At 47.8% G+C, this 11,230-nt stretch overlaps 1 protein-coding gene across 1 annotated transcript in view; it reads right to left on the reverse strand.

The window, feature by feature from the left end:
- Positions 1-3,667: 3,667 nt before the first annotated feature.
- Positions 3,668-11,230, reverse strand: part of FOXK2 (forkhead box K2) — a 70,907-nt gene continuing 63,344 nt past the window's right edge. The window contains exon 11 of the mRNA XM_023511163.1: positions 3,668-6,942. Within this exon, the coding sequence (XP_023366931.1) occupies positions 6,746-6,942 (197 nt within the window). The 3' untranslated portion in view covers positions 3,668-6,745. The remainder of the gene's footprint in view (positions 6,943-11,230) is intronic.

Genomic DNA, 11,230 nt, shown 5'->3' on the forward strand with positions numbered 1-11,230 from the left:
TGAGCCACGGTTTTGTTTCTTATTTGGAGTTCAATGAGCTTTGTGAATCCTTGAGTCTGTCTTTGAAATATTAAAATAGTTAAAATATTATATTTATTATTTCCCAGAAATAGCTTTCTCCCTTTCTGGGGAACTGAACATGTACGTTGGCCCCTTTGATGCTGTTATCACTGAGGGTTGGTTCATTTTTATTACCAATGTTTTTCTGTCCAATAAATTTTTCATTTCAGTTATTTATTTTTTTGGCTGGGGCTAGGTTTTGAACCCACCACCTCCAGCATATGGAGCTAATGCCCTACTCCTTTGAGCCACAGGGGCCACCCTCAGTTACCTTTAAGTTCTACAACTTTGGGTTCATTTTAAGAGCATTTCCCCTTATTTCATGACCATGGTTAAGTGTTCCTTCTCTAATGCCTTTTCCTGGTATTTCCAACACGTGGTCATGCTGGAGTTGACATCAGTTGTCTTTTCCCTTTGGGGTTGAGATTTTTCTGGCTCTTTGGATATTAATTTTGAACTTTATCCTGGACACTTTTTGGATGCCAAGACTCTGAGAGCTGTGTAAGTCCTCTGGAGAATAACAGTTTTGCTGCGCATGCCACCGCCTCCTGCAGCTCTGGCTTCTGTCAGGCCTCCCATCTGCGTGGGTCCCAGAGCCTTTGTTCTGCTCTTGCAGCTCAGCTCCCTGTGTCTCTGGGGACCTTTCTCTCACCTTTGCGGTGTCTCCTCCCCACCCCCTTCTCCCTCTCCTATCCTTGGTGCATGAGCTCAGCTTTAGCCCCCCTCTGCTGACCTTATCCCAAGTGGACAGGGCGCCCTCTACTTCCAAGCTTTCAGCGTCTGCCACCTGTTGCTTGTAGGAGTGCAGCTTCCCAGCCCCACAGTGTGCCCACAGGTGCCCCCTTTCCACTATTCTCTCCTTGGTACCTTTACAGTCACCCCCAAGGTGCCATTGTGACACTCAGGCTGTGCTCACCGAGCTCAGGCAGTCTGAGAGGAACAAGATTCAGGGAAAGTCATCACTACACAGGTGGTTCTGGCTTTCATCTCCCTATGACAGAGAGCATCTCCCACTGCTTAGCTGCCTGTGGTCTGTATATTATTTACTTTGCCTTGGACTGAGATTGCTGTGACCATGGCAGGACAGAGTAGAGTTCAAGGCCACCTCAGAAGGACATTTAGTTACCTCATCAATCACTGGGAACCCACTTTGAAGTCTGATTCTGTATTGCTGGTGACTTAGGCATAGAAAGGCAGGAACACACAGTAGGTCTACAGTAGCATGTGGTAGGGTCTGGTGTGTGTGGGGGTGAAGCTGAGGTCACTATGTGCTGTGGTTCCCTTCACCTGCCTGTCTCAGCCTGAGTTGCATGTAGCTTAGATGTGCTGTGGTGTTCTTCCTTCTGCAGGAAGTGTGGTCCCCCATGAGTGGCCTCCCAACAATAACCAGTGGTACTGGGCAGTGCCTGTGGCCCAGTGGGTAGGGTGCCAGCTCCATATACCAAGGGTGGTGGGTTCAAACCCGGCTCTGGCCAAACTGCAACAAAAAAAGTAGCTGGGCGTTGTGGCAGGCACCTGTAGTCCCAGCTACTCAGGAGGCCGAGGCAAGAGAATTGCCTAAGCTCAGGAGTTGGAGGTTGTTGTGAGCTGTGTGATGCCACGGCACTCTACTGAGGGCGCTACAGTGAGACTCTTGTCTTTGAAAAAAAAAAAACCAAAACAGTGGTACCTTCTTGGCCACACTGAAGCCCTCCTACTGTTACCAGACTGTGCCTGTGCCTGTGCTTGAGGCCTCCTCCCGCCACTTCTTTTACTGGGACAGAGCTAGGTTATCCTTGTGATAGCTGTTACCTCTTCTTTGACTCAGTTTAACTTTAGTGAAGTGAACCTAACCAGTTAACAAGTGTCTCTTCCTGACAGAGGGGTCTCAGAATATGGTGCCTTTTAAAGCATCTATTAACACAACACGAACAGACCTGACAAGAATTATAATGGCTGCTTCCTTTTGTGAGGAAAGACAAGCTCTTGGTATATATACATACAGGCAGTTTCCAAGTTACAACAATGTGGTTATAACTCACACTTAAAGCAGAGGCTACTGGGAGGCACCCGTTGCTCAGTGGGTAGGGCACTGGTCACATATACCTGAGGCTGGCGGGTTTGAGCCCATCTCAGGCCTGGGCCTGCTAAACAACTGCAACAAAAAATTGCTGGGCATTGTGGCGGGCACCTGTAGTCCTAGCTACTTGGGAGGCTAAGGTGGGAGAATTGCTTGGGCCCAAGAGTTTGAGGTTGCTGTGAGCTGTGATGCCATGGCATCTACCCAGGGTGACAGTTTGAGACTGTCTCATAAAAGAAAAATACAGGTAACAGGTAAATGTATCTGTTCCAACTTATATACAAACTCAAGAACCTACAGAACCTATGACTGCCTGTGTACGATAAACTTTTATTTTTTTTTTGGAGACAGAGCCTCAAGCTGTCCCCCTGGGTAGAGTGCTGTTGCATCACAGCTCACAGCAACCTCAAACTCCTGGGCTCAAGCGAGTCTCCTGCCTCAGTCTCCCAAGTAGCTGGGACCACAGACACCCACCACAATGCCCAGCTATTTTTTGGTTGCAGTCATCATTGTTGTTTGGCAGGCCCAGGCTGGATTCAAACCCGCCACCTTAGGTTCATGTGGCTGGCACCTTAGCCACTTGAGCCACAGGTGCCAAGCCAACTTTTTTTTTTGAGACAAGAGTCTTGGTTTGTCATCCTGGGTAGAGTGCCCTGGCGTCACACAGCTCACAGCAACCTCCAACTCCTGGGCTTAGGTGATTCTCTTGCCTCAGGACTACAGACACCCACCATAACGCTCGGCTTTTTGTTGCAGTTTGTCCGGGTCCAGGTTTGAACCCACCACCTTCAGTATATGGGGCCAGTGCCTTGCCCATTGAGCCACAGGTGGCACCCATAAACTGGTTTTAAATTAAGACATAAGCTTAGGGACCAAACACTCCCATTATGAACTCTCCATCTGTGAACACTAAATTTTAGGTTTAGATCCCAAAGGACCAATGTGTTACTGTTTTCACCTTCTTCTTCCCTCCTACATGGGGTTAATCCTGATAATATCTTAGGAAGTATCAGGACATCACAATCTGTATCACAGATTTCCCAAAGAGTCACTGTTTTGAAACATGATACCCGTATGTCTCTGCTGAAAGGGTCTTTTTCATCTCATGACAAAATACATCTCAGGGGGTTTGTAGTAATCTTGATCCTTAGGATGAAGAGCAAGTCTGCAGAAGAAATGGTATTGACAATCACAATTTCAGAAAAATTGCTGTGTTACCCAGGCTGGTAGTCAACTTCTGGGCTCAAGTGGATCCTCCCATCTCAGCCTCCCAAGTACTTGAGATTACAGATGTGAGCCTCCATACCAAGCTCATTTAAAAAATTTTTTATATAGAGGTCTCACTATTAAAAAATAACCCATATCACAGGTAAAATTGGCCAGACTTTGTCCCCAGTGCTTCATAAGCAGTGACTTTTTCTTGTGCAGACACTGGACCCCCTGTCTCCTGGCAGAGCCCCCAAGCTGGTGCTCAGATCAGAGCAGGGAGTTAAAAAGCAAAACAGAAATCTCTACATTTATCAAAATGACAATGATACTCTGTATTCAATTAAAATTAATAAAAATATTTTATTGAATTTCAGGAACTTGGTACTTTTTAAAAATTTCAAATCTTTGTACACAAATCACCACTATACTTTCTAGAATAGTGGAAGTTAGGGTTAAAGATTGTCGCTTCTCCCCTTGTGTCCCACAGCACAGAAACCCCAAGTCCTGACACTGCCCCCCCCTCTGACCACAACTACCAGCTACTGTTACTCTAGCAGGGGACAATCACAGAGTGGTGGATATCTCAGGAGGCCAACTGTCCACAAGCACACTATCCTAAAGTGAGGGAGCACCAGCCCTACATCACATCGTGCACACTTGGAATACCCAACGTAATTTGGATCACGTGAGTTTCCCTTTTGTATTCTTGTTTGGTTCAGGACAAAGCTGCTGAAATTCAGTTTCTAGTCCCTGAGGAGCCCAGAAGTTTGGCAAAGGTCAAAGTGGAGCCTTCTTGAAAATAAGACACTGAGGAGCCACAGTGGAGAGCGAGGCGTTCCCTGCAACACATGGATGGGCATGACAAGCAGGATACCTGGGCTGGCCTGCGAGCACCAGGTAGTGACGCCAGGGGAGCTCAGTAGCCCTTGGTGTGTAGAGGGCTCTTGGGAAGTCAGAGCTAAATCCAGAATTTAAAAACTGTGCCTTAAAGATCGACAAGACCTGGGCGCGGCAGTTTGCTGATCCATGGTTTTGTTTCTGCATCTCCTGGATGTTCTTAGGAGCCTACGGCCAAGGCAGGAGCAAAGAGTAGAGAGCCCACACCTGACAAGGTGCTCTTGGGTCTGGGCACCAGGCAGAGAATGCTAGCTTCCCTTCCTTAACATTTGGGAGCTGGCAGTTTCTTACCTGTGACCTCAACAGAAACCCCTCCAAATCTGTAAATTCTGTTTTAGCATCAGAAGTAACCAGTTTATGGACCGAGCTTATGTAGGGAGAATCTACCCAGAGTCTGGCTTCCTGCTGTGTAAATGCATCTCCAGAAGGCTGCAATCCACTCTCTTAGCACTGCACAAGCCAGTGTCCTTGTCTGTCCACTGAGAGCTTGAGGGCTGGCCTCCGGGCAAAACCCCTGTTAGGTATAACTGACTGGTCTGGCCCTGCTCTGTGGAGTGGCCTGACCCCACACACAAGAAACAGCACAATCCAAATTATTTTGCAAATTGCAAACCTTCTGAGTAAAAGACAAAAATATACATTCCAAGGTATATGTTCAATGCTCAAAAGTTGCAGAGTGAGCCCTGAGGGGCCAACCAGCTCCAAATGCTGCTGCTCACTGCTGTCACACACAGGGTCTCAGTCCAATGATGGTTTCACTTTTATTCTCTAACTGGCTGAATTATAACCCAGCTAGTGTGCAGTAACTCCAGACTTTTTAATATGCATCATCTGCAATGACATGTGACAGCCCCATATTGTGGATCGATACACAGTACTTATAAGAGATTTATCATATTTGGTCTTTATGTAAATAATAAGGGTTTTAAAATTGCCTAAATATACCATTCTGAGCCGTTTCATTCCACCAGGAAAATACAGGTTTTTTTCCCTCTCTTTAAAAAAATTAAATACCAAAATAACTACATTTAAATAAATAATGTTATGATGATGACATTAAAAATTCACAATAAGGCTAGAGCCCTTTCTGTTTGCTTTCTGCTCTGTCCTGACCCTGGGAGTTCTCTTCCCAAGGAGCAGGGCTGAGACTGTGGGGCCCCTACTCCCCACTTGCACCTGTCTCCTCCCTCTCCCTTTGAATATCTGCAGGAGGGTCAGCCTTAGCATTACAGTATTCAGTTCTGAAAGGCCAGGAAATTTCCTACTGCAAATCAGAAAATGGCCCAAGCATCCCAACACTTCTCAGCAAGGTGCTCACCTAGACCCTGGGATGAACCAGTAGCTGGGGCTCTTGCTGCATGGGGAAAACTGCAAAACTCCAACACAGTTGAGCCGAAAGCTGGTCAGATGCCACCAGAGCTGGCAAGGACACCTGCAATCTCATACATGCCATGGAGAAATCTGCCAGCTTTCTTTGAAAGGGCACGATAAAAGACTGAATCTTTTTTTCTAAATGTAGTAATAATGGCTCTGTCACTTTAAACATACACAATACTTAGGAGACTGGTTTTACTTAGAGTGAAAATATTTTGCCAGGGACAAAGTCAACACAAAGAAACAAACAATAAAAAATACCAAGAAAGAGAACAGTTAAGTGCAGCTCAACGAGTCCCAGTAGCTCTTTTGCATGACAGGCTCATCCCTGGGCCCTCACATGTGCCTCACGCCTGGGCCCACACATGCGGCTGCGGTGCCACTCGTCTGTCCCACCCACCGAGACGGAGGTGCTGAAATCCTTCAGGCAACCGCTCTACCATGGGACATCTGCAGCTGTCACAGAGTAGCTCCATCTGAACTTTAACAAGACAGGCAAAAGTAAATCATTCCATGGGCTAGGCTGAAAACAACAATAACACAAAATTATGTTGTTTCTTTCCCCAAATGAAATCCACACGAAAGTCCTGTGTGATTCCAAAATTTCCAGAGCAGAAATGGAGTGATATGAAATGTCAAAGACCCCATTATTGTGTAAAGAACGTACACATCAAATATTCTAATTCCACATGAGAGCAACAAAAAATACTGTCTGGTCTCCCAGTGCCACTGGCGAGTCCTGCCTGGCCTCTGGAGAGGCCCTAGTCCCAGAGGCCCGCTCACCATCCTCACCAGGCGCCGCCCACCATCCTCACATGCAGTCTGGTCCAGGGGAAGGCCCGGGAGTTTTCTTACTTGTAGTTAAAAGCTGCACCCAGAGGCAGCGGCATGGTGAGTGCCTGGTAGCAGAGCCACCATCTCAGAACCAGTTTTGTTGTGTGTGTTTTTGTTCAAGTGTGACTTTCTGTCTTTAAATTAAGGAGCTTTAAGGCCACCTGGGTTTTGTGTTTTCAGTGCTGAGAGGTGAAGTCCAACCGCAGGGCCCTCTACCCACCGAGAGGATACGCTCTGAGCATCGGTGAGAGGCAATGTCTCCTTTTGGCACCACAAGTTGATATTTTTGAAGTAAGAAAGCTCTCCCAGACACTAGTTTTGGACGCCCTTCTCCCTTGCAGCTGCCGGTGGCGTGTCCATGCTCAGGGCAATGACAATACTCTCGCTGTCCTCTGTTTTCAGCCTCTTCAGCTCTGGCTGCTCTGGCTGGTCACCATTCTGGCGCTTTGTGGGCAGGGAGGCTGATGCTGATGCGTGGGTTGCCAGCATGTGCAAAGGGCTCGCTGCCGCTGAAAAGAAACAAGTGAGTCAGGACCTCACACTCTGGGATGAAGCCACAACTCATGAGGAGCACCTGGGAACCCCCCAAACCCCCAGAGCCATAGACTCCAAGGACCAGAAAATATTGTAGCAGGTTAGTTGGCTGGCTGTTGGGTATTTCTATTAACTAGCATGCTACTCTGACGTCAGCACTGTGGGACATAGGCACAGAGTCTAAGACTGATTGGGACACATAGGAAGTGATTTTGCTGTCACAGTGGGGGGGGGGTGGTGCCGATGGCTCACCCTCAACCCCCGCAGAGATCCCTTGATACCCAGGTGAAATGCACCTGGTCATTCTGCACTGGGGTGGTGGAAGGCTGTGCTTATCCTGTAGCAGGGTAACACGAATTCCCCTAGGTGCTGCTCACCAGCCTAGTCAAGGCCAGTGTGGCCGGTGCACCCAGTGCAGGTAAGAGCAGAAAGCAAACAATCTGCCCTCCATGCATAGCAACAGGGTTCAATCATTTTCAAGGTCAAGTTTCCAATTAAGACATGACAGGTGTGTTAGTATCAACTTGATAGAACCACAGCATCCAGGTTTTTGGTCAAACATCTGGATGTTTCTGTGCAGATATATATATATATATATATATATTTATTTATATTTAGATGAGATTGACATTTAAATCAGTTAACTTTGAGTAAATCAGATTACCATCCATAATTAAGTGGGCCTCATCCAATCAGTTGAAGGATGGGGAGACCAGCCTGAGGTCCCCTGAAGGCAAAGAGCTCCCCGTAACCCTTGCCTCAGACCAGAGGCCTCAGACCCCAGCTTGAGCACTGATCCCTCCCAGAATCTACCCACCCTGTAGATTCTGAACTTGGCAGACCCCATGACCATAGGAGCAGATCCTTTAAAACATCTGTGTCTGTCTCTTTTTTCCCCACCCCACACCACCTGGTTGGTTCTATTACTCTGGAGACTCCTGACACATGTGTCAGCAAGACACTGCCACCTCTAGACTGGCCCTCAGCACAGGTGATGTCGTTTCTATAATATGCCATTAACTCAACTCAGGGCCTCTCTGGGCCTCTCTCTCTAAGATGAGCTGACCATTCCCTGCCTGAGCGTGCTCTAGACCACTTCTCCACCCAGACCCTCAAGGAGCCCTTTTGTTAAGTCCTGCCAACTCACAATACCCCAGGGAGGGAGCCTGAACATACTCTCCTGGGATGGCCCCTTGGCTCAGCTGTCACAAACAGTAAGAGGGGTCACAACTATAGGGTGGCACATCAAACACAACCACAAATGCAGCAAAACCCTGTCCCCTGCACCATAGTACCCTCTGCCCCAGGCCTCACAGAGGTGTGGGAGGGCTGCCTATCACAACAGTGTGCCAGCACCCAGGGTGGAGAGAGGACCTGGCCTGTGCTGGCGCCCCTTCCCCGACAGGACGGACATGGTCCCAGCTAACTGCTTGGTCATCTCTAGGAATGCGTGTCCAGATGCAGATGCTGGAGTAGCTTGAGGCACGTGCTGAATAGTGGGTCATGCTCAGGCAGCAGAGGTCCAGCTGTGTCTGGTCTGAGGGGTATAACCCTAGAAGCCCCCAGGCCTCAGACACTGGAGTCCTGTCTTGGGATTGAAGACACACCCTATGGACGTGTTTTCTTTGGCTTTGGCAGTGTGAGCTTTTTACTATTCCTGACCCCAAGTCCAGACCAGGGCTTGGACAGAAGGGCTGACTCCCTCTCAATAGCTGGACGCGTTCAACCACATTCAGGTGGTCCTATCTTCCCTCCCAAGTGACACAGACATAGAAACAGCAAGTAAGAAGAGGCTGTACAGCTACCCGAGAGCAGGAAACCAGCCTGAGGAAAAGACCCAGCGCCAGCAGAAGAGTGGGCCCTAGGATGCTGCTGAGACTCTTATAGGAAGTGGCAGGGCTGCTGGTGTGGGGACCCTGTGGGAGGCCCCACACCCAGAGGCATGTGCCCTGCTAACATCAGAGGATCAAAGGGACTCAGAGGATCAAAGGGACGTAGTAGAGACAAAATCACTACTATAGTGTGAATGGTTTTCTCTTCTAAACTCATGCTGAAATTTACCTGCCATTGTAGCAGAATCAAGAGGTGGGACACTGAAGAGGTGAAGAGAGCACAGGCTTCTGCCCTTACAAATAGAATGAAGCCATTACTGTGGGGGTGAGTTCATCATAAAAGGGGGGAATAGGCCCCACCTGATGCCAGCACATGGATAGCGGACATGGACTTCTCACCTTCAGAGCTGTGAGCCAGTGAACTCTGCTCACCATGTGCCCCCCAATCTCGGGCGTCTGGACTAACTCACATGACACAAGAGCCTCACTCACCTGGGGAGCGTGTTTGACAGCGAACACAAAATGACATAAAAATTAGAGGGCTCCGCGCCTGTAGCTCAAGTAGCTAAGGCACCAGCCACATACACCAGAGCTGGTGGGTTTGAATCCAGCCTGGGCCTGCCAAACAATAATGACAACTACCACTAAATAATAGCCGGGCGTTGTGGCGGGCGCCTGTTGTCCCGGCTACTTGGGAGGCTAAAGCAAGAAAATCGCTTAAGCCCAGGAGTTGGATGTTGCTGTGAGCTGTGATGCCATGACACTCTACCCAGGGTGACAGCTTGAGGCTCTGTCTCAAAAAAAAAAAAAAAAATTAAAGAAAAACCAATTAGAGGCCCGGGCAACATAGGCTCCATTTCTAAAAAAAACAAAAATTTAGAAACTGCTATTCAGGAGGGTGAGGCAGGAGGATTGAATTGAATTTTCTTACAAATGTTAATGCCACTATACTCTAGCCTGGGTGACAGAGAGAGAGGGACCCTGTCTCAAAAATTAAAAAAAAATAAAAAATAAAAAATAAAAAATAAAGCATTTCTTGGCCAGGTGCGGTGACTCATGCCTATAATCCTAGCCCTCTGGGAGGCCAAGGTAGGTGGATTGCTTGAGCTCACAAGCTCAAAACCAGCCTGTGCAAAAGCTAGACCCCCATCTCTACTAAAAAATAGAAAAACTGAGACAAGAGGATTGCTTGAGCCCAATAGTTGGAGGTTGCTGTGAGTTATGATGTCCCATCACCCTACCCAGGGTGACAACTTGAGGTTCTGTATCAAAAAAAGAAAAAGCATTTCTTAATTTGTGAGGTTTTTTTTTTGAGACAGAGTCTCATTATGTCGCCCTCGATAGAGTGCGGTGGCGTCACAGCTCATAGAAGTCTCAAACTCTTGGGCTCTAGCAATTCTTTTGCCTCAGCCTCCCGAGTAACTGGGACTACGGGTGCCCACCACAATGCCCAGCTATTTTTTGGCTGCAGTTGTCATTGTTTGGCAGGCCTGGGCTAGGCTTGAACCTGCCAGGTTTGGTGTACGTGGCTGGTGTCCTACTCACTGAGCTACAGGAGCTCAGCCAACACCTGGCTATTTTTTTGTTATAGTTGTCATTGTTTAGCTGGCCCGGGCCAGGTTTGAACTCACCACCAGCCTCGGTGCATGTGGCTGGCACCATAACCACTATGCTATGGGCACCAAGCCAATTTGTGAGGATTTTTTTTAATTATATTTTTTATAACTGAATCTTACTATGGTAAAGACAGTATTGCCTATGATCGGAAATGCTTGAAATCTGTTGATACAGAGGCACCTTGTTTCACTGTATTCGGCAGACACCGATTTTTTTTTTTTACAAATTGAGGTCTGTGACAACTCTATGTGGAGCCAGTCTACTGGGACCATTTTTCAAACACCTTGTGCTCAATTCAGATCTGTGTCACATTTTGATAATTTTCCCCATATTTAAAACTTTTTCATTGTTACTCTATGATCAGTGAACTCTGGGTGGACCACAACCATGTGACGTCGTGAACAAAGCCAACGCTGCGAGTCCTGATGCTCCACCACCTGGCTGACCCCGTTTGCGTCCTTCTCAAGCTTCCCTGTGCCCTAAGACATAATAATGCTGAAATTAGGCCAATTAAGCTCAGCGCCTGTGGCTCAGTGGCCAGGGTGCCCAGCACATACACCAGGGCTGGCGTGTTTGAATCTGGCCTGAGCCTACTAAACAATGACAATGACAACAAAAAACATCTGGGCATTGTGGTGTGTGCCTGTAGCCCCAGCTACTTCGGAGGTTGAGGCAAGAGAATTGATTAAGCTCAAGAGTTTGAGATTGCTGTGAGCTGTGATGCCACAGCATTCTACCCAGGGTGACATAGTGAGACTCCGTCTCAAAAAAAAAAGGCGATGCCTGTGGCTCAAAAGAGTAGGGTGCCAGCCCC

This window comes from Otolemur garnettii, unplaced genomic scaffold (assembly GCF_000181295.1).
Source record: "Otolemur garnettii isolate 467f Iridium unplaced genomic scaffold, OtoGar3 scaffold00018, whole genome shotgun sequence".
Classification (NCBI taxonomy): domain Eukaryota; kingdom Metazoa; phylum Chordata; class Mammalia; order Primates; family Galagidae; genus Otolemur; species Otolemur garnettii.